General features: G+C 47.2%; 1 protein-coding gene across 1 annotated transcript in view; it reads right to left on the bottom strand.

Moving 5' to 3' along the window:
- The window catches only part of LOC140394170 (sodium/myo-inositol cotransporter 2-like), a 402,805-nt gene that overhangs the window by 164,155 nt on the left and 215,720 nt on the right, over nt 1-22,930 (bottom strand). Inside the window, exons 10-11 of the mRNA XM_072481110.1 lie at nt 18,896-19,031; nt 15,721-15,828 (exon numbers count right to left, since the gene is read on the bottom strand). Coding sequence (XP_072337211.1) covers nt 15,721-15,828; nt 18,896-19,031 — 244 coding nt within the window. The remainder of the gene's footprint in view (nt 1-15,720; nt 15,829-18,895; nt 19,032-22,930) is intronic.

Genomic DNA, 22,930 nt, shown 5'->3' with positions numbered 1-22,930 from the left:
GGGTGACTGCACTTCAGTTGAGGGTAAGGTTGAGAAAGTGCGGCCTTCAAGGTAACTTCAGCCGGTACCAAATTTAACCCACGCTGCTGGCACTACTCTGCATCCCAAACCAGTCATCTAGCCAACTGAGCTCACCACCCTCCTCAGTACAGAAATAAAGAAGCCATGACACAATTGTACAGAGCTTTGTTGAGATCACATGTAGAATATTGCATGCTGTTTTGGTATTCATGTTCAAGGAAGGATGTACGTACATTGGAGACGGTACAGCAAAGATTCACTAGATTGGTCCCTGGGCTGAGGGGGTTGTCCAAGATGAGAAGTTGAGTAAATTGGGACGATATTCTCTGGAATTTAGAAAAATGAAGGCGGCCTCATTGAAATATGCAAAATTCTGAAGGGGCTTGGTATGTGGACGCTGAGAGATTGTTTCCATTGGTTGGGGAATCTAAAGCACGAGACCCAATTCCCAAACAGGCGCTGGAATGTGGCGACGAAGGACTTTTCACAGTAACTTCATTGCAGTGTTAATGTAAGCCTACTTGTGACAATAAAGATTATTATTTCCTTTTCCTTTCCTTTCTTTTCCAATTCAGTCTCAGAACCAGGGGCGAAATTCTCCGGGAACGGCGCAATGTCCATCGACTGGCGCCCAAAATGGCGCAAATCAGTCGGGTATCGCGCCGCCCCAAAGGTGCAGAATCTTCCGCATCTTTGGGGGCCGAGCCCCAACCTTAAGGGGCTAGGCCGGCGCCGGACTGATTTCCGCCCCGCCAACTGGCGGAAGAGACCTTTGGTGCCCCGCCAGCTGGCGCGGAAATGACATCTCCGGGCAGCGCATGTGCGGGAGCGTCAGCGGCCGCTGACTGCATTCCCGCGCAGTGGAGTGAGTCTCTTCCACCTCCGCCATGGTGGAGACCGTGGCGAAGGCGGAAGGGAAAGAGTGCCCCCACGGCACAGGACCGCCCATGGATCGGTGGGCCCCGATCGCGGGCCAGGCCACCGTGGGGGCACCCCCCGGGGCCAGATCGCCCGCGCTCCCCCCACCCCAGGACCCCGGAGCCCGCCTGCGCTGCCTTGTCCCACCGGTAAGGTAGGTGGTTTAATCTACGCCGGCGGGACAGGCATTCTAGCAGCGGGACTTCGGCCCATCTGGGCCAGAGAATCGCGGGGGGGGGGGGGGGCGGTCGTCCGCCAAACGGCGTGGCGCGATTCCCGCCCCCGCCGAATATCCGGCGGTGGAGAATTCGGCAACCGGCGGGGGCGGGATTCACGCCAGCCCCCGGCGATTCTCCAACCCGGCGGGGAGTCGGAGAATCTCGCCCCAGCTGTTAATCTTTTAGGACTGAACCGAGGAGAAATTACTTCACTCAAGGGTTGTGCATCTTTGGAATTTTCTACCAGAGAGGGCTGTGGTTGCTCCATTGTTGAATACACGTAAGACTGAGATAGACAGATTTTTGGTCTCTCAAGGGAACAAATGGAAAAGTGGAGTTACAGCCCAACATCAGCCACGATCGCATTGAACATCGAAGCAGGCTCAACAGGCTGGATGATCTACTCCTGCTCCTATTTCCTCTATCTTCATATTGCCAGTAAATTTGGCTATAATACACTTGATTCCTTCATCCAAATCATTAGATGGTAAATTGTTAAGGCCCCAACACTGATCTCTGAGGCATCCTAGTTACAATTTGCCAACTTGAAAATTACCCATTTATCCGGACTGTTTTCTGTTAATAAGCCAATTCTCTATACTAATGTTTTACCCCAATCTTCATGAGCTCTTATCTTATTCAGTAACCTTTTAGGTAGCACCTTATGTTATCCCTTTTGGAAATCCAAATACACTACATGTACTTTGTCCACCTTGCTCATTGTAGCACCATCGATCACACATGAGGCGAGACATAGAGAACTTCAATCGAGGCTTTATTGAGCAGACTTGTTCCCCAGCAGCTCAGTCACAGAATGCAGCTGCGGGGAGTAAACCGGGTTCTTATACCCCGCCTATCTGGGTGGAGCCCAGTAGGCGGCAGATCCAATCAGGACCCAGCATCTGTCCTCCAATAGCTCCTCGGCATTCATGGTGTACCGTATTACCCCTAATACATACCACCACATTCATTACATCAAAGAACTCTAGTATATTGTCAAACAAGATTTTCCTTTTGTGATTGTATCATGATTTTCTAAATTTCCTTTCACTGCTTTCTTAGTATTAGGGGCGCGATCCTGGGGCCACGCTGCATCAGAAAAGCAGCTCAATGCGGCGCATTGTGGCCATTGAAAGCCAGGAGACCCCGGTCCTGGGATCTACCCAGCTCACAACACCTCGTGAGATTCAACGCAATCTCACGAGAAGTTGCAATGTAGTTCACTACAAATTCAATCTGTCAGGTTTGCGACATAATCTGGTTGATCTCCTGAGCAATGGCTGAGTAGGCAATCGTGTTCCATCTTCATTTATTGTTGGTGCTCCTGCTTGTTCTGTATTTATTGCTGCGGATGTTTCTCTGATGGCTGGCTCCGATGTTTGGTCTGTATCCTCTTCAAGTGTTTTGGGATTACACACCAATTCTTCTGTTGGACACAAAACGAAGGGATGTTGAACTTTCAACAGCACTCTTCGGCTTCTTCGCAAGACTGAGCCATCCTCAGTGATGATGAGAAACGAATGTGGATCTGCCTATTGCAGTACATTTGCAAGCTTTACTTATCCGTTTCCATTGGCATTTTCAATCTAACAATGTCACCTGAATGCAGTACCTAGAGCTTCCTTGCAGATCTATCATAAAACCCTTTCTGCCTCCTTTTTTGAAGAAGCAGTTTGTGCTCCAGTCCTCGATCCACAGGGTGAGTTGCAATGGAAGGCAGGGTCGTTCATAGCTGTCTATTCATTAGCAGCTGTGCTGGTGACAGCCCATTGAAAAGTGGCACCGAACGATAGCTCAAAAGTGCCAGATACATGTCTTCCTGGCTGTCAATGGATTTTTTTAGCAGCTGTTTGACAATGTGCATACCTTTTTCCGCCTTCCCATTTACCTGATTTTATAAGGGACTTCAAGTAATGTGCGTAAAGTCATAATGACGGGCGAACTCAGCCCACTCATAATTTTTGAAACAAGGACCATTGTCAGTCATGACAGTGTTTGGTATGACATGGCGGGCAAAAATCTCTTTAGCATGTTGGATAAAACACCGAGCAGTCGAGTTCACTAGCTGTGCTACCTCTGGGTAATTAGAGAAGTAATCGATGATCAAAAGGTAGTCTTTTCCATTGAAGTGAAAAAGATCCATGCCCACCTTCAGCAAGGAGCTGTGATGATTTCACCTATGTGCATCGGCTCTTTGCTTTGTTGCACTGGAATTTTTGACAAGTGTCACAGTTGTCAACCGTGACTGCAATGTCTTGGGTGATGCCTGGCCAATAAATTGTATGCCTGGCCCTGTACTTGCACTTCTCAATGCCTAGGTGCCCTTCATGGAGTTTCTTGAGCATGAGCGGCATCAAGGAATGCGGAATCACAATCCTGTGCTGTCGCAGTAGAAATCCATTTGTCTCACTCAACTCTGCCCTCACATTGTAGTAACCCGAGCAGGAACCCTTCGGCCATCTCTCGTGGAGATGCTTGATTACTTTCTGTAGCACCATTTCCTTGGCTGTTTCTTCCTTTATTAGACTTTGCATCAGAGACTGGAAGAGACGCAGCAACGTGATGACATGGGCTTGCACGCCCTCATCCACCAGGTGTACCTCTTCAATGCCTGTGGCTCAGGAAAGCTCGTCGGCGACAGTGAGGTGCTTGCCTGGTGTGTAGATTAGGTCAAAATCGTAGCGTTGGAGCTTCACAATCAGGCACTGGATCCTCGGGGACATTCGCACAAATTCTTCTGTACAATGGAGACGAGTGGCCTGTGGTCAGTCTCCACAAGAAACGTCGGAAAACCATACACATAATCATGAAACTTGTCCAAATCATTGACTAACTCGAGGCATTCTTTTTCAATCTGCACATACCTGCTCTCCGTCTCCAACATTGCTCAGGATGCGTATGCCACAGACAGCCAGCTGTTGTCTGCATTCTGCTGCAGTAACATCGCTCCAGGCCATCCTTAGACATATCAGTTGAAATTTTGGTCCTTTTCGCAGGGTCAAAAAACGCTAGCACTGGCGCTGTGGTCAACGAGATGCACAAAGCTTGCCACTCCTGCTCATGACTGGGTGACCATTAAATACTACGTCCTTTTTTATCATACCTCGGAGGTTAAAGGATTTAGATGCCAAGTTGGGAATGAACTGGCCAACAAAGTTGATCATCCCCAGTATCCGTAGGATGCCTTTTTTATCTGTGGGACGTGGCATCGTAAAAATAGCCTTTATCTTCTCATTACCCAGCTGCGCACCTTGTGCAGAGAGCCTGTCCTCCAAGAAGGTACAATGTGTGCAGGAGGGTTTCCTGACACAATATGTTGACAGGCCAACAAGAGGCAAGGCCACACTGGATTTAGTTTTGGGTAATGAACCAGGCCAGGTGTTAGATTTGGAGGTAGGTGAGCACTTTGGGTACAGCGACCACAATTCGGTGACGTTTACGTTAGTGATGGAAAGGGATAAGTATACCCCGCAGGGCAAGAGTTATAGCTGGGGGAAGGGCAATTATGATGCCATTAGACATGACTTGGGAGGGGTAGGTTGGAGACGTAGGCTGCAAGTGTTGGGCACACTGGATATGTGGAGCTTGTTCAAGGAACAGCTACTGCGTGTTCTTGATAAGTACGTACCGGTCAGGCAGGGAGGAAGGCGTCGAGCGAGGGAACCGTGGTTTACCAAAGAAGTTTAATCTCTTGTTAAGAGGAAGAAGGAGGCCTATGTGAAGATGAGGTGTGAAGTTTCAGTTGGGGCGCTTGATAGTTACAAGGTAGCGAGGAAGGCTCTAAAGAGAGAGCTAAGACGAGCAAGGAGGGGACATGAGAAGTATTTGGCAGGTAGGATCAAGGAAAACCCAAAAGCTTTCTATAGGTATGTCAGGAATAAAAGAATGACTAGGGTAAGAGTATGGCCAGTCAAGGACAGAGATGGAAAGTTGTGTGTGGAGTCTGAAGAGATAGGCGAGATACTAAATGAATATTTTTCATCAGTATTCACTCAGGAAAAAGAGAATGTTGGGGAGGAGAATGCTGAGACCCAGGCTATTAGAATAGATGGCATTGAGGTACGTAGGGAAGAGATGTTGGCAATTCTGGACAGGCTGAAAATAGATAAGTCCCCGGGGCCTGATGGGATTTATCCTAGGATTCTCTGGGAAGCCAGGGAAGAGATTGCTGAGCCTTTGGCTTTGATTTTTATGTCATCATTGGCTACAGGAATAGTGCCAGAGGACTGGAGGATAGCAAATGTGGTCCCTTTGTTCAAGAAGGGGAGTAGAGACAACCCCGGCAACTATAGACCGGTGAGCCTCACGTCTGTTGTGGGTAAAGTCTTGGAGGGGATTATAAAAGACAAGATTTATAATCATCTAGATAGGAATAATATGATTAGGGATAGTCAGCATGGCTTTGTGAAGGGTAGGTCATGCCTCACAAACCTTATTGAGTTCTTTGAGAAGGTGACTGAACAGGTAGACGAGGGTAGAGCAGTTGATGTGGTGTATATGGATTTCAGTAAAGCGTTTGATAAGGTTCCCCACGGTAGGCTATTGCAGAAAATACGGAGGCTGGGGATTGAGGGTGATTTAGAGATGTGGATCAGAAATTGGCTAGCTGAAAGAAGACAGAGGGTGTTGGTTGATGGGAAATGTTCAGAATGGAGCTCAGTTACAAGTGGCGTACCACAAGGATCTGTTCTGGGGCCGTTGCTGTTTGTCATTTTTATAAATGACCTAGAGGAGGGCGCAGAAGGGTGGATGAGTAAATTTGCAGACGGCACTAAAGTCGGTGGTGTTGTCGACAGTGCGGAAGGATGTTGCAGGTTACAGAGGGACATAGATTAGCTGCAGAGCTGGGCTGAGAGGTGGCAAATGGAGTTTAATGTAGAGAAGTGTGAGGTGATTCACTTTGGAAGGAATAACAGGAATGCGGAATATTTGGCTAATGGTAAAATTCTTGGAAGTGTGGATGAGCAGAGGGATCTCGGTGTCCGTGTACATAGATCCCTGAAAGTTGCCACCCAGGTTGATAGGGTTGTGAAGAAGGCCTATGGTGTGTTGGCCTTTATTGGTAGAGGGATTGAGTTCCGGAGTCAGGAGGTCATCTTGCAGCTGTACAAAACTCTGGTACGGCCGCATTTGGAGTATTGCGTACAGTTCTGGTCACCTCATTATAGGAAGGACGTGGAAGCTTTGGAACGGGTGCAGAGGAGATTTACCAGGATGTTGCCTGGTATGGAGGGAAAATCTTATGAGGAAAGGCTGATGGACTTGAGGTTGTTTTCGTTAGAGAGAAGAAGGTTAAGAGGAGACTTGATAGAGGCATACAAAATGATCAGAGGGTTAGATAGGGTGGGAGCCTTCTCCCGCGGATGGAAATGGCTAGGACGAGGGGACATAGCCTTAAACTGAGGGGTAATAGATATAGGACAGAGGTCAGAGGTAGGTTCTTTACGCAAAGAGTGGTGAGGCCGTGGAATGCCCTACCTGCAACAGTAGTGAACTCGCCAACATTGAGGGCATTTAAAAGTTTATTGGATAAGCATATGGATGATAATGGCATAGTGTAGGTTAGATGGCTTTTGTTTTTTGACTTCCCATGTCGGTGCAACATTGTGGGCCGAAGAGCCTGTACTGCGCTGTATCGTTCTATGTTCTATGTTCTAAAGTGATGCTGTCAACCCCAATTTGACATTTTGCTTTATTAAGCTTCAGGCCATTTTTCTTTATCCTTTATTAGACCCTGAGAAGCCTTCTGTCATGCTCGTCGGGTGTGGACCCCCAGATTATTATGTCATCCGTATAGACTCGGACGCCTGGTAACTCTTCGACTATGTACTCCATGACCCGATGGAAGATCTCTGACGCAGAGATTATGCCGAATAACATCCTCAGGAAACAATAGCGCCCAAAGGGTGTGTTAAACGTGCACTGCTTTGTGCTCGCTTTGTCCAGCTTGAGCTGCCAGAAGCCTTGTGATGCATCCAACTTGCTGAAACATGACACTCCAGCCATCTCGCATGTTATTTCTTCCTTCTTCTGAATTGGGTAGTGCTCTCTCTTGATGTTAAGGTTCAGGTCTTTGGGGTCCATGCAAATCCGTAGATCATTATTTTGCTTTTTTACGTACATCGTAGAATTAACTCAGTCAGGAGGTTCCTCTATGCGTCTGAGAACTCCTAGAGCCGTCATTCTGTCCAACTCGGCTTTCAGTTTGTCCTTTAGTGGAGCAGGTACATGTCTCAGTGAGTGTACAACTGGCTTCACATTCTCCTTCAACTGGATGTGGTACGTGAACGGCCGTGAAATATCTCCGGAAAGTCCTTTATGTTAGGTTCTACGGATGCATGCTGGCGGGGTGCCATGCTTTCTGCAGTGTAAACCCATTTAACGAGCCCAAGCGCTTCATATGTTTCCACGCCTATGAGCGATTCGCGCTCTGTGTCCACTATGGAAAATGTAATCATACACATTCTGTCGTTAACAGTTACTGCAAGCTCACATGCTCCTAACATTGTGATCCGATGACCATTATAGTTCTTCAGTAATACTGACCAATGAACCATTTTCTGTTTAATCTTTACCGCTTTTAACGCTGACAAAATTATATGGTTGTCTCTTGCTCCCGTGTCAAGGTTGCATTTGATTAACGTGTCATTAACCATCAACGGAATCGTTCATCAATCTTCTATGGTATTTGCATCACTATGGCTGCAAATGGTAAGGAAAAATTTGCCATTTTGGCTGTTCGAACTACTCATGTCCTCAGTAGCCAGGTCATCGATGCATATCTCATTAACTTGGTTAACTGGTCCTGTTTGGACAACTGTTGGACACGAGAGACATCGCCTAGCAAATTTATTCTTTCACACTTGCAACACACCTTCCCAATTGCGGGACATCGCCATGGCAAATGTCGATTGCAGCATTGCTGGCACAAAATGGCGGATCCGGTCGGCCGATGAAAATGGCTGCCCGCACTGACCACATTTCTTTTTGACTGCGTCACAGTGCTTATGGTGCTGGCGTCTTCTGCCACATTAGCTCCAAAATGTTTCAGATTGAACAAGCTAATCTGCTGTGCAGCTAGCTCACAGGTATGGAAATATTAACAGCGTTTTCCTGTTGAAGCTCAACTTCCCGTAGTAATCTCTCACGTATCTTGTAATTTGATATCCCGAACACTATCTGATCGTGGATCATCGATGATTTTAAAGTAATAAAATTACACGATTACGCCTTCAACTACAACTTGGTTGGAAAACTACTGAACGATTCGCTTGCCATCTGAATGCGCGTGTGAAATAGATAACGCTTGAATGTTTCATTTTTCTTTGGGGAGCAATAGCAATCAAAGTACTCTATTACTTCATGAAGCTCTTGCTTTCCACTTCACTATCAAATGCGAAGATATCATAAATATCTATTGCTTAAGGACCTGCCACCGTGAGAAGCTACGCAATACGCCTCTCGTCAGGCTGTGCCTGCAGGTCAAGGGCTTCAACATAGAGTCCAAGTTGCTGCTTAAAAACACGCTAATTCGCATCTACATTACCGATGACTTGAAGCTGGTGGGGTGCCTTCAAATCTTCCATCTCTATCTTCACAGTCTTTCTTTGCATTGAGTTTCAGTTGCCCGTAGTTCACCAGGTAGGCGGAAGAATTTTCTTTTCCCTCTCTTCAGCCTGCTTCGTCCCATCTTCTCCATTGTTATCTTTAATTGTTCAACACTCTTGGTACCATATTATGTTCTGTGTTATGGACGTTATACATATGCACACAGAAAATCTAATTCTTTGACTAGTAAGATATTTTATTAACGAGATTAACACGTGGAAAGATCACTAATTATCTATAATACAAACAGCAACTACTAAATGTATTCAGTGAATTCTCCTGGAGCTACTTCTAATGCGGCTGTCCTCGAGCATGACTCACATGGTGGGTCTATATCACCACCTGCTGTTCGGAGGTCGTACTGATATTAATATACATTAATAGATAACAAATACATTGATGTGCACATGCATATCACCACAGGAACCTTTCATAGTTTTGGAAGGTAGGAAAATAAGTGAGAGCAAGAGTATGGTAAACAGGATAGCCCCAGCCAAGGGCCCTGTAAACCAGGATGGGGGAAGCCCTCATTTCTTTATTCACTTACGGGATGTGGCCATAGCTTGTTAAGGCCAGCATTTATTGCCCATCCCTAGTTGCCCTTCAGAAGGTGGTGATAAGTTGCCTTCTTCAACTGCTCTAGTCCCTGGGGTGTAGGTACACCCACAGGGTTGTTAGGGAGGGAGTTCCAGGATTTTGCCCCAGCGATAATGAAGGAATGTCGATATAATTCCAAGTCAGGGTGGTGAGTAACTTGGAGGGGAACCTCTAGGTGGTAGGGTTCCCAGGTATCCATGCTCTTGTCCTTCTAGATGGTAGTAATCATGGGTTTGGAAGGTGCTATCTAAGGAACCTTGATGAGTTACTGCAATGCATTTTGTAGATTGCCACTGTTCATCGGTGGTGGAGGCTTTGAATGCTTATGGAAGACGGAGCAATCAAGCGGGCTGTTTTGTCCTGGATGGTGTCAAGCTTCTTGAGTGTTGTTAGAGCTGCACTCATCCAGGCAAGTGGAGAGTACTCCATTACACTCCTGACTTGTGCCTTATACATGGGGGACAGGCTTTGGGGGGTCATGAGGGGAGTTACACACTGTAGGATTCCTCGCCTTTGACTTGCCCTGGTAGCCACAGTATTAATACGGCTAATCCAGTTCAGTTTTGGATCAATGGTAACCTCCAGGATGTTGACTGTGTGGGCTTCAGCGATGGCAATGCCATAAAATGCCATGGGCCGATGGTTAGATCCTCTCTTGTAGGAGATGGCCATTGATTTGAATTTGTTTATTGTCACGTGTACCGAGGTACAAAGAACAAAGAACAAAGAAATGTACAGCACAGGAACAGGCCCTTCGGCCCTCCAAGCCCGTGCCGACCATGCTGCCCGACTAAACTACAATCTTCTACACTTCCTGGGTCCGTATCCCTCTATTCCCATCCTATTCATGTATTTGTCAAGATGCCCCTTAAATGTCACTATCGTCCCTGCTTCCACCACCTCCTCCGGTAGCGAGTTCCAGGCACCCACTACCCTCTGCGCAAAAAACTTGCCTCGTACATCTACTCTAAAGCTTGCCCCTCTCACCTTAAACCTATGCCCCCTAGTAATTGACCCCTCTACCCTGGGGAAAAGCCCTGACTATCCACTCTGTCTATGCCCCTCATAATTTTGTAGACCTCTATCAGGTCTCCCCTCAACCTCCTTCGTTCCAGTGAGAACAAACCGAGTTTATTCAACCGCTCCTCATAGCTAATGCCCTCCATACCAGGCAACATTCTGGTAAATCTCTTCTGCACCTTCTCTAAAGCCTCCACATCCTTCTGGTAGTGTGGCGACCAGAATTGAACACTATACTCCAAGTGTGGCCTAACTAAGGTTCTATACAGCTGCAACATGACTTGCCAATTCTTATACTCAATGCCCCAGCCAATGAAGGCAAGCATGCCGTATGCCTTCTTGACTACCTTCTCCACCTGTGTTGCCCCTTTCAATGACCTGTGGACCTGTACTCCTAGATCTCTTTGACTTTCAATACTCTTGAGGGTTCTACCATTCACTGTATATTCCCTACCTGCATTAGACCTTCCAAAATGCATTACCTCATATTTGTCCGGATTAAACTCCATCTGCCATCTCTCCGCCCAAGTCTCTAAACAATCTAAATCCTGCTGTATCCTCTGACAGTCCTCATCGCGATCCGCAATTCCACCAACCTTTGTGTCGTCTGCAAACTTACTAATCAGACCAGTTACATTTTCCTCCAAATCATTTATATATACTACAAAGAGCAAAGGTCCCAGCACTGATCCCTGTGGAACACCACTGGTCACAGCCCTCCAATTAGAAAAGCATCCTTCCATTGCTACTCTCTGTCTTCTATGACCTAGCCAGTTCTGTATCCACCTTGCCAGCTCACCCCTGATCCCGTGTGACTTCACCTTTTGTACTAGTCTACCATGAGGGACCTTGTCAAAGGCCTTACTGGAGTCCATATAGACAACATCCACTGCCCTTCCTGCATCAATCATCTTAGTGACCTCCTCGAAAAACTCTATCAAGTTAGTGAGACACGACCTCCCCTTCACAAAACCATGCTGCCTCTCACTAATACTAATGATACAGTGATAAGTATTTTTCTGCGAGCAGCTCAAACAGATCATTCAGTACATGAAAAGAAAAGAAATAAAAAGAAAATACATAAAAGGGCAACACAAAGTCCACATACATCGGGTGAAGCATACAGGAGTGTAACTTGCCACTTGTCAGCACAAGCCTGGATATTGTCCAGGTCTTGCTGCATTTGGACATGGCTTGCTTCATTATCTGAGGAGTCGTAAATGGTGCTGAATATTGTGCAGTCATCTGCTAACATCTGACCTTATGATGGAAGGGAGGTCATTGATGAAGCAGCTGAATGGTTTGTTTGAGGTTGCGCGGTTGTTTGAAGTTGTTTGCAGCAAAGTACCCAGCCTTCAGAACAGTGACCATGACACCACACAACCCTGTCATGGCAATCTCTGCAAGACTTGCCAGATCATCGACATGGATACCATCATTACACGTGAAAACACCACCCACCGGGTACGCGGTACATACTCGTGCGACTCGGCCAACGTTGTCTACCTCATACGCTGCAGGAAAGGGTGTCCCGAAGCGTGGTACATTGGCGAGACCATGCAGACGCTGCGAAAACGAATGAACAGACAACGCGCGACAATCACCAGGCAGGAATGTTCCCTTCCAGTCGGAGAACACTTCAGCAGTCAAGGGCATTCAGCCTCTGATCTCCGGGTAAGCGTTCTCCAGGGCGGCCTTCAGGACACGCGACAACGCAGAATCGCCGAGCAGAAACTTATAGCCAAGTTCCGCACACATGAGTGGGGCCTCAATCGGGACCTGGGATTCATGTCGCATTACATTCATCCCCCACCATCTGGCCTGCAAAATCCTATCAACTGTCCTGGCTTGACACAATTCACACCTCTTTAACCTGGGGTTACCCCATCTCTGGATCTTTGAAGATTTAATCACCTGCTAATGCTCGCATTCCAAGCATTGTCTTGCATCTTTGATTTTTTCTGTATATATGTTTCTGGAACAAACCTCTTCATTCACCTGAAGAAGGAGCAGCGCTCCGAAAGCTAGTGATATCGAAACAAACCGGTTGGACTTTAACCTGGTGTTGTAAGACTTCTTACTATTATTTGATGGTTATGCTGTTTGGCATACAAGTAGTCCTGCGTTATAGCTGCACCAGGTTGACACCTCAAGTTGAGGTATGCCTGGTGTTGCTCCTGGCATGCTCTCTTGCACTCTTCATTGAACCAGGGTTAATCCCCTGGCTTGGTGGTAATGGTAGAGTGGGGGATATGCCAAGCCATGAGGTTGCAGATTGTGGTTGAATACAAGTCTGCTGCTTCTAATGACCCACAGCGCTTCATGGATGCCCAGTCTTGACTTGCTAGATCTGTTCAAAATCAGTCCCAATAAGTATGGTGGTAGTGCCACACAACACGATGGAAGTTTTATCAATATGAAGATGGGACTTTGTCTCCACCAGGACTGTGCGGTGGTCACTTCTACCGATACTATGGACAGATGCATCTGCAGCAGGCAGGTGGGTGAGGATGAGGTCAAGTATGTTTTTCCCTCTTGTGTAATGGTGGTACCTATGTCGATGATGGTGAGAACACCACCCACCAGGTACACGGTACATACTTGTACGACTCGGCCAATGTTGTCTACTTCATACGCTGCAGGAAAGGATGTCCCGAAGCATGATACATCGGCGAGACCATGCTGCAACAACGGATGAACGGACATCGCGCGACAATTGCCAGGCAGGAATGTTCCCTTCCAGTCGGGGAACACTTCAGCAGCCAAGGACATTCAGCCTCTGATCTTTGGGTAATCGTTCTCCAAGGCAGCCTTCAGGACGCCCGACATCGCAGAATCACCGAGCAGAAACTTATAGCCAAGTTCCGCACACATCAGTGCGGCCACAACCGGGACCTTGGATTCATGTTGCATTACATTCACCCCCCCTCCATCTGGCCTGGGCTTGCGAAATCCGACCAACTGTCCTGGCTTGAGACAATTCACACCTCTTTAACCTGTGATTGCCCCTCTCTCTGGATCTGTAAAGACTTAATTACCTGCAAATCCTTGCATTCAAAGTGTTGTCTTGCATCTTTAACTTTGTTGATATAAATGTTTCTGGAACCTATCTCTTCATTCACCTGAGGAAGAAGCAGTGCTCTGAAAGCTAGTGATTTGAAACAAACCTGTTGGACTTTAACCTGGTGTTGTAAGACTTCTTACTGTGCTCACCCCAGTCCAACACCGGCACCTCCACATCAAATGCAACAGAGGCAGAGAAACTGGGAGAATGGAAAGGAATCCTTACAGGAAGCAAGGTGTGAGGAATTATAGCCAAGGAAGCTGTGGGAGTCAGTGGCCTTGTAGTAAATACTTGTTAATAGCCCATCCCAGGAAGTGGAGAAAGAGAAATCAGGGGAGTGGAGGGACGAGTTGGATTGGACCATGTGAAGTCGGAGAAGGGTATACATTGAAACAAAGTTAATTGAATTGTTCAGTTCAGTGCAAGAGTTGGAAATGATATGATAGTCATCAATGTACCAGAAAAAGAGGTGAAGGAGGGGCCATGAGCAGGACTGAACAAGGAATGTTTCCCACATCAAAAAAGGCAGGAATAGCTGGGACCTATGCAGATACATAAAGCGACATTTTTATTTGGAGTAAGAGAGTGGAGTTCAAGGAGAAATTGTTTAATGTGAGAATGAGTGCAACCAAGCAGAAGGTGGTGGTTGATGGAGACTGTTTGGGCTGCCATTCAAGGAAGAAACAAGTGCCCCCAGACCATCCTCATGGGCAATGGAGGCACAGAAATATTGGTCACACATGGTGAAGAGGAGATGGTTAGGATCAGCAAGTTGGAAACTGTTGAAGTGTAAACCTCTACATTTTGCCTTGCCCATTTCAGCTGCTGCAGCAGGTGACAGCTGCATTGCCATCTGGCTTCCTTCCTCACAGCAAAGTGCTCCCATGGAAAAATTGTGTAGTACTGGGAGCGCACCATGAATATCTAATTGACCCAGGAACAGGAGAACGGTGGGGCAGAAACATAACTGGTGATAGCAGCCCACCCCATTTTGTGATTAATGTAGAAATTGATACTTATATTTGATGCAGTACTGTGATTAATAATAATCTTTATCATTTCACAAGTAAGCTTACATTAACACTGCAATTAATTTAATGTGAAAAGCCCCTAGTCGCCACACTCCGGTGGCTGTTCTCGTACATTGAGGGCGAATTTAGAATGTCCAAATTACTTAACAGCACATAGGATTTGTGGGAGGAAACCGGAGCACCCGGAGGAAACACGTGCAGACATGGGGAGAACGTGCAGACTCCGCACAAGCAGTGACCCAAATCGGGAATTGAACCTCAGACCCTGGTGCTGTGAAGCAACAGTGCTAACCACTGTGGTACGGTGCCGCCCCATTATAAATCCTGGTTTAAATTACATACAGGCAGTGTGTATACTAAATCTGTGATTTGGAAGTTGTAAAAGTGAGGTAACCATTGCTTCTAACCACTTACTTGTTTACATATAGGAGGCTAATGGAATGTTGTTTTGATTTCAGGCGATTCCTTGGGATGTAGATAATTTGAGGGATTGATTTTAGTCCATCATGGGACAATTTATTGGATTACAGATGATGTAATTAATGGAGGAGCCAGGTCTGTCTGTAGTTTTACAGTCTGCTAGAAGATTTTAAGTTGAACAGCAGTTTGCCATAGAATTTGAGTCTGACAAGACAGAAAGATTTTCAGGTTGTTCCTGAAAGGGTCTCTCTCTCTCAAAGATCTGCACAGATAAGCAAGTAACCCTGATTGCTAACTTTATTTTTAAGTGGTATTTGAACTTATTGGGTTACTTAATTGGAATACAGGGGCAGGTGTGGATAGTGGGTTAAAGTCTTTTATTTTTTCTTTAATAACCATTTAACTGTTAGTTGTAAAGCTATTTTTGATGTTAATGTGGTTAATTCTGTGTTTAAATTAAAGTTTGTTTTGACATAAAAGATACCCATTAGTCAGAGTCATCATTCCTGGGGTGAAGTATCCTTTCGTCACAGTTTTACAAATTGAAAATTAATTTGGAGTTTGTCATCCAGTATCCTAACAAAAGTTGGGGTCTAGGGGCAGCACGGTGGCGCAGTGGTTAGAACTGCTGCCTCAAGGCACCAAGGTCTCAGGTTCGATCCCGGCTCTGGGTCACTGTCCGTGTGGCGTATGCACATTCTCCCCGTATTTGCGTGGGTTTTGCCCCCACAACCCAGTATCCTAACAACTTCCAGCATCAATTGGCAGTGTTTGAAATGTTGCCTAATCTTTATTATTTTACCGCTTTAATTTGACAAAGTACCTCCAGGTAGCAATTCCATTACTAACAATGGGTAGGCGATATCTGTGCAACCAACTGGATTTCCACAAATTCTACGACAGGTAGCAGGTTCTGCACAAGCCACGAGATCTAAAACAGGAGTAAAAAGATTTATATGCTTCTGAAGATTAAATTCCTGCTTTGGACACTACCCCATACAACACTACACACAGTTGTTTTTAATATGCCACATGATTGTTCAACTTCCACATGGAAGGGCTACATGGGGATAGCAGTTAATTTTTACAAATGCTTTTTCTAACGAGGATCTTCTAATGCAATACCATGCGCACTAGCTGAAATGTCTGAAGGAATCATTGGGTGAGCATAGTTTGTAGAAAACAACTGCTTTGAAAATGAAATAAAGGACAGTATGGTGGCACAGTGGTTAGCACTGATGCCTCACGGTGCCGAGGTCCCAGGTTCGACCCTGACCCTGGGTCACTGTCAGTGTGGAGTTTGCACATTCTCCCCGTGTTTGCGTGGGTTTCGCCCCCACAACCCAAAGATGTGCAGGGTAGGTGGATTGGCCACGCTAAATTGCCCCTTAATTGGAAAAAATGAATTGGTACTCTAAATTTAAAAAAAAGAAAATGAAATAAATCCTACAAAGTCATCTTCCTTTTTTAAAAAGACATTCTACACACTTCACTGGATTCTCTTTAAGTATATGAAAGTAAAATTGGAATTAAAGGTAGACGTCCTAGCTGCAACAATGGACCTGCCAAATTAGGACTAGCCATCGCAGCTAAGTCTGAACATAGGACCAGGGGAGGACATACATCCCCTGCAGTTTGATCTCCATCATAACTCCATCCACTTGCCTTCACTCCATACTTTTTTATACGTTGTAACGAAAATCTGTCAGTTTCTGATTTAAAATCATTTTTTGTACTAGCATCTACTGTTATTTGCAACAAATTAGCATTTCTGTTGCACTTTGCAAGAAGTATTTCCTAACTTCTTTCCAGAATAGCCATTCTTTGACTTTATGGTAATGTTCACTTGACCTAGACTGAACCCACTCCATCTCCCATTAATTTGCTTCAAAAACTTCCTAAAAATGTGAAGCATATTATCCTTTAACCTTTGACATTAGGTAAATTAGAAACCCAGTTCATGTAATTTTTCCTCAAAATCTAACTCTTGGAACCCTCATAACATTCTGGTGAACCTGAGCTTCAGTCCTTCCAAGATCAGTATATATTTTTTCTCAGGTCTAGTGTCCAGAACTGCAGATGGTACTCCAGACATGGTCTAAGTTCTTTGTTTTACATTGATGTTTGGTGAAGGAACATTACTCTTAAATTTCAATTTAGCAGATATCATTACGAAGGCCTCCAGTGATGAGCATGATTTAGCCAACATAGAATTTACACAGAATTTGCAGTGCAGAAGGAGGCCATTAAGCCCATTGAGTCTGCACTGGCCCTTGGAAAGAGCACCCTACTTAAGACCACACCTCCACCCTATCCCCGTGACCCAGTAACCCCACCTAGCCATTTAAAGTGCCCCATAACTAAGGGGCAATTTAGCATGGCCAATCCACCTAACCTGCACATCTTTGGACTGTTGGAGGAAGCCGGAGCACCCAGAGGAAATCCACAAAGACACAGGGAGAAAGTGCAAACTCCACACAGATAGGCGCCCGAGGCTGAATTGAAACCGGGTCCCTGGAAAAGGTGAAATTACTTTTCAGAGGTTTAACTTTAGTTTCCGCCAAAGACCCAATATCAAGGAAAGATACAATTCTCTTGCATTTAGCAAACTGCTGCTTGCAGACAGGTTTGCTAGAGGTTGCATAATTTTGAGGATAACAATACATTGGAAAAATCTGTGAAGAAAGCTCAGACTGATGCAAAAATCAAAGTAATGAAACTAACTTTCCAACCCAGATTTCGGAAGGGTCGATAAAATTGTTACAGTGCAGAAAAGGGACATTCAGCCCATCAAGTCTGCACCAACACTCAAAGAGCACCCTACCTAGGGTGCGAAGACCACTCCCCCACCCTTTCCCCGTAACCCCAGCTAACTTTTGGAAACTAAGGGGAAATATTGAATGTCCAATCCACCTAAACTGTACATGTTTGGACTGTGGGAGGAAACCAGAGTACCCGGAAGAAACCCATGCAAACATGGGGGACTGGATTCTCCCAAAATGAGACTATGTCCCCACACCAGTGTAGAAACAGTGGAGTTTTACTCCAGAAATTCGTACCTAAACATTGAGCGAATCCTCAGCCCTGCAGGGGGAGCCTTGGCAGAAACCCAGAATCAATCTTGCAGCTTTTGCTGCGGATACGGGTCCCCACATTTCCAGTTCGGAGTCTGTGCAAGCGCACGGTGGCGGCTTTCAGCGGCTGCGCCGAGCTCCATGGCGGACTCGGACCGCGGAGCCAGACAGAAAAAAAGGGACCCTCCACCCCTGATCGGCCATGCGCCCGAGCCTGAAACCCCGCAGATTTAATCCCCAGCCGCTATAAGGGATCCCCGGTCTCCAACCCCCCCGCCCTGACCAGGGCAGCCGTGGACTGAGTCCACAGCCGCCATGCCACCATCCTTACCGGCAATAGGTGGTTAGCTCCACGCTGTCGGGAACTCAGCCGGTCGGGAGCGGAGGATTGCTGGGCGTGCCTCTGGCAATGGCCCTTCGGCGGCGCAGCGTACTCCGCGGTCACGCCGATTTTCGGATCCCGGAGAATCGGCGAACCTAGGCCAGATTACCATGTGAAGGTGGATTCTCCGCCTCCATCCCGATTTCGCGCAGGGCTGCGGAGAATCCAGCCCAGGAGAATGTACAAACTCCACACAGTCACCCAAGGTCGGAATCGAACACAGGCCCCTGGAGCTGTGAGGCAGCAATGCTACCCACTGTGCCACCGTGCTGCCCCTCGTACTACCTATTTCTTGCCTTCATTGAAATCAGGACCTGATCTTCAGCAGGGGCTGGATTAGCACAGAGCTAAATAGCTGGCTTTTAAAGCAGGCCAAGCAGTGCAGGTTCAATTCCCGTACCAGCCTCCCCGAACAGGCGCAAGAGTGTGGTGACTCAGGACTTTTCACAGTAACATAATTTGAAGCCTACTTGTGACAATAATCAATTTTTATTTCATTTTTTTTCATTTTCAACTAATAATTGTTACATAAGATTACTTACTGGTAAAGAGCACTCGGCTGATCATGCCTGGAAACACTATAATGAAAATAGGCAATATTTTCATGTAGGCTGCAAATATGATACCACCTTTGGCATGAAGCATTGATTTGGAAGAAAGTGTTCTCTGCACAATGACCTGAAATTAATTCAAAGCAATATAAAATTATTTAGATGCTAATGAATTCTCAAATTCAAGACCATTTGTATTAAGAAATATACCATAGGAACAATCTACTCAGGCCAATTTTTGTGAGGGCCACGAAGAATCCAGCACCACTTTTAAGGATACAAAGAAATAACATTTATTTACAATAACATATATATACAACAGCAGCAGCCACTTCGCTTGCTGCTCACCCCTTCCTGCTGGTTCCAAACTGGCCAGCTTTATTTATACAGGGAGTCTGCTAATGATTTCTCCACCCCCATCATTGGGGAAGCTCATACTCCCACAGGATTGTGGGATTGTCATTAGTCCCCAGCCAATGGTAAGCAGGCAGGTTATAACATCCCTCCCCCCCCAAAGTCCAAGGAATCCACCGAAACCCTGCCAAAGGAGGGCGTCGGACTCGTTTTGCTGCAGGCCGGACACCATTTGCACGAGGCGCTGGATCGGGCGGCGTGTAACGAGACGGAGACCGGCGCTTCCATGATGAACGGCGTAACGGTTGTACATCCGCGGCCCGTGGGCCCGAGGATTCCCCCTCTGATGCGTCCTGTGTCTCCATCTCGGAGTCAGAGTCTGCTGCCTCTGCCATCTCGGCGTCTCTATCTCCACGCGGTTCTGTAACGACCTGCGCAGGCTTTGAGTGAGGCACCAGAGGAAGATTGTGAGGACTACTTTCCATTGTCTCTGGTCTCTGTGGCTGTAGAAATGAGCTCCGGGGGCGGGGAATCTTTGGAAGGGATAGTCTTCTGGACCGAACGTGGTCTACATGTTTACGCTGGAGCCAACCCTGGGCTTGCACCTGGTAAGATATAGGGCCCGTTTGGCGAAAGATTACACCAGGGACCCACTGGGCACCACCAGCAAAATTCTGAACGAACATTGGGTCACCGGGCGCAAACTGCCGAATCGGCCGATGCCGAGAAAAACCATGTCCCTGCCGTTCTTGTGTGCGGCGTACTTTTGCGCCAATATCCGGGAAAACCATACTAAGGCGGGTGCAAAGTCTCCGGCTCATTAGGGGTTCTGCGGGAGCTACCTCAGTCACCGCATGGGGGTGTCGTCCTGAACAAAAACAAAAAACGAGCCAGTCTCGTGTCCATTGACCCGGAAGAATGCTTCTTTAGGCCTCTTTTGAATGTCTGCACTGCGCGCTCTGCCAACCCATTTGAAGCCGGGTGGTAAGGGGCAGTGCCGATATGGCGTATGCCATTCATCTTTATGAACCTCGCAAACTCCTCACTCGTGAATGGAGTGCCGTTATCCGTGACCATCACCTCAGGGAGGCCATGCGTACTAAAAGACAAACACATCTTCTCAATTGTTGCACAGGACATTGTGCCTAGCATCTTATGCACCTCTAGCCATTTAGACTGGGCGTCGATTAATAAAAGGAATATGGATCTTTGAAAAGGGCCGGCGAAATCCGCATGCAAGCGCGCCCAAGGCCGCGCTGGCCATGCCCAGTGATGTAGGGGCGCGGCTGGCAGAAGCTTTTGATGCTCCTGGGAAATGGAGCAGTTTTGGGCCACCTTCTCAATGTCGGTGTTGAGGCCTGCCCACCAGACATAACTCCGAGCCAACATTTTCATTTTGGTCACACCTGGATGCCCATTGTGCAAGTCTCTTAGTATCAGCTCCTGTCCTTTTTCTGGGACAATCACACGCGTTCCCCACAAGAGGATGCCGTCTTCCATGCTGAATTCTGACAGCTTGGAGGAAAATGCCCGCAATTCGCCTGGGAGCTGTCTATGCTGCCCACCATACAGGACTATGTGCCGAACCTTTGACAGGACTGGCTCTGTCTGGTTCCACTCACGGATCTGTGATGCCGTGATAGGCAAGGTGTCCATAAAATTTAGGGTTGCAACCACCTCACCGGTCATGGGGGTCGACATGGGGCCAATCGATAAAGGCAATTGGCTCAGTGCGTCGGCATTCGCTATCTGCGTTCCTGGTTTGTGCTCCAGAGAATACCCGTATGCAGCGAGCAACAACGCCCAGCGCTGGATCCATGCGGAAGCAATGGGCGGTATTGGCTTATCCTCTCTGAAAAGTCCCAGCAGAGGCTTATGATCAGTCACGATAGTGAAGTGGCAGCCATACACGTACTGGTGGAAACGTTTCACCGCAAAGACCACTGCTGCCACTGCAAGCGCAAATGGCGCAACCAGTCCCGACCCAACAGGCTGGGCCCATGGCCGCGCACCACCGCGCACCCCTCCTGGCGTCCATAAACAACAGGGGTCATCGTAGTTCCTGCAATGTCCAATGGTTCTCCCTTTTGTTGGCCAACCTGGCCTGTGTGTTGGTTAATGTAAGGGTCTGTATACCCTGCTTGAAGCGGTCAAATGTCCTCTGGGCGATCACGGAGACCGCTGCGCCGGTGTCCAACTCCATCTCAAGCGGGTGACCATTGACCCGTACTGTCACCTTAATAGGGGCCACACGGGGAGCTGCCACACAATGCAGCTGCAGGCAGTCGTCCTCCGTCTCCACGTCCTCAGTAGTCGCCGCAGGTTCATCCACATGGAAGGTACGGCCCCTGGGCTGGTCCCAGTTTCGGTTGGAATGACGGCGTCTCTGGCGCCCCCAGGACCAGCGTCCGCGACCGTGTCGCCGCCTACAAGTCTGACACGGACATGGCTCCTCATCCATTGGTTCTGGAGAAGGCTCCCTTCGGGGAGGAATGTCCGACGGCCACTGGCGTCGATCCGGACGTCGCCTCGCCCAAGGTATCGCAGGAGTGCGGGGGGACGTTTTCGGATGGAAGGGGTTGCGCCCCAAGGCATGCACCTACATTCCCTGTAGCTCCTGCACTCCTCGTTCTGCGCTCTCTCGGGACAATACTATTTGAATGGCCTGTTGAAAAGTCAATGTTGGCTGAGCTAACAACTTTCTCTGGGTGGGCGCATTGTTAATACCGCAAACCAAAAGGTCGCGTAACATTTCTGCCAAGGTCTCACCATAGTCACAGTACTCCGCAATCCTGCGTAGCCTGGATAGAAAGTCATCAAGGGATTCTCCTGGGGTCCTCTCAGCGGTATTAAACCGGTAACGCTGGACTACCGTGGACGGAGTTGGGTTAAAATGCTGCCCCACTAAATTCACAAGTTCATCAAACATTTTGGTGTCTGGGGCAGCTGGGTACGTAAGGCTCCTAATCACCCCAAACATATGCGGGCCGCAGGCGGTGAGCAATATGACCACCTGCCACTCGTTTTTGGTGATATTGTTTGCCCGGAAATAGTAACGCATCCGTTGTGCGTACTGGTTCCAGCTTTCCAGCGCAGCATCAAAAACATCCAAACGTCCATACAGAGGGATGGTGTAATAGAAAACAACTTCCAACCTGTATCCAACAAAAATCCAGGGAGGTGGCTTCAGCAGTGTAGACAGCTATTCACTTTAGCCCTTGTCGCCAGTTTTGTGAGGGCCACGAAAAATCCAGCATGAGTTTCAAGGATACAAAGAAATAACATTTATTTACAATAACATATATATATATACAACAGCAGCAACAACTTTGCTTGCTGCTCACTGCTTCCTGCTGGTTCCAAACTGGCCAGCTTTATTTATACAGGGAGTCTGCTAATGATTTGTCTGCCCCCCTCATTGGGGAAGCTCATACTCCCACAGGATTGTGGGATTGTCATTACTCCCCAGCCAATGGTAAGCAGGTTATAACACCAATATATCTTTGTTGGTGTTCATTCTCCACAGGAGCCTCACTTCATCTCAATCTGTTAACATGTCTTTCTATTCATATCTCATGTAATTTATCTGAAATACATCCATGCTGATTGCCACGGCTATCCCATGTTCCACATTTTAACAGCACTCTAAGTGCTGGATTTTACACTCCCCCA

Source organism: Scyliorhinus torazame, chromosome 17 (genome assembly GCF_047496885.1).
Source record: "Scyliorhinus torazame isolate Kashiwa2021f chromosome 17, sScyTor2.1, whole genome shotgun sequence".
In the NCBI taxonomy this organism is placed as follows: Eukaryota; Metazoa; Chordata; class Chondrichthyes; order Carcharhiniformes; family Scyliorhinidae; genus Scyliorhinus; species Scyliorhinus torazame.
This window is presented reverse-complemented; position numbering and strand designations above follow the sequence as displayed.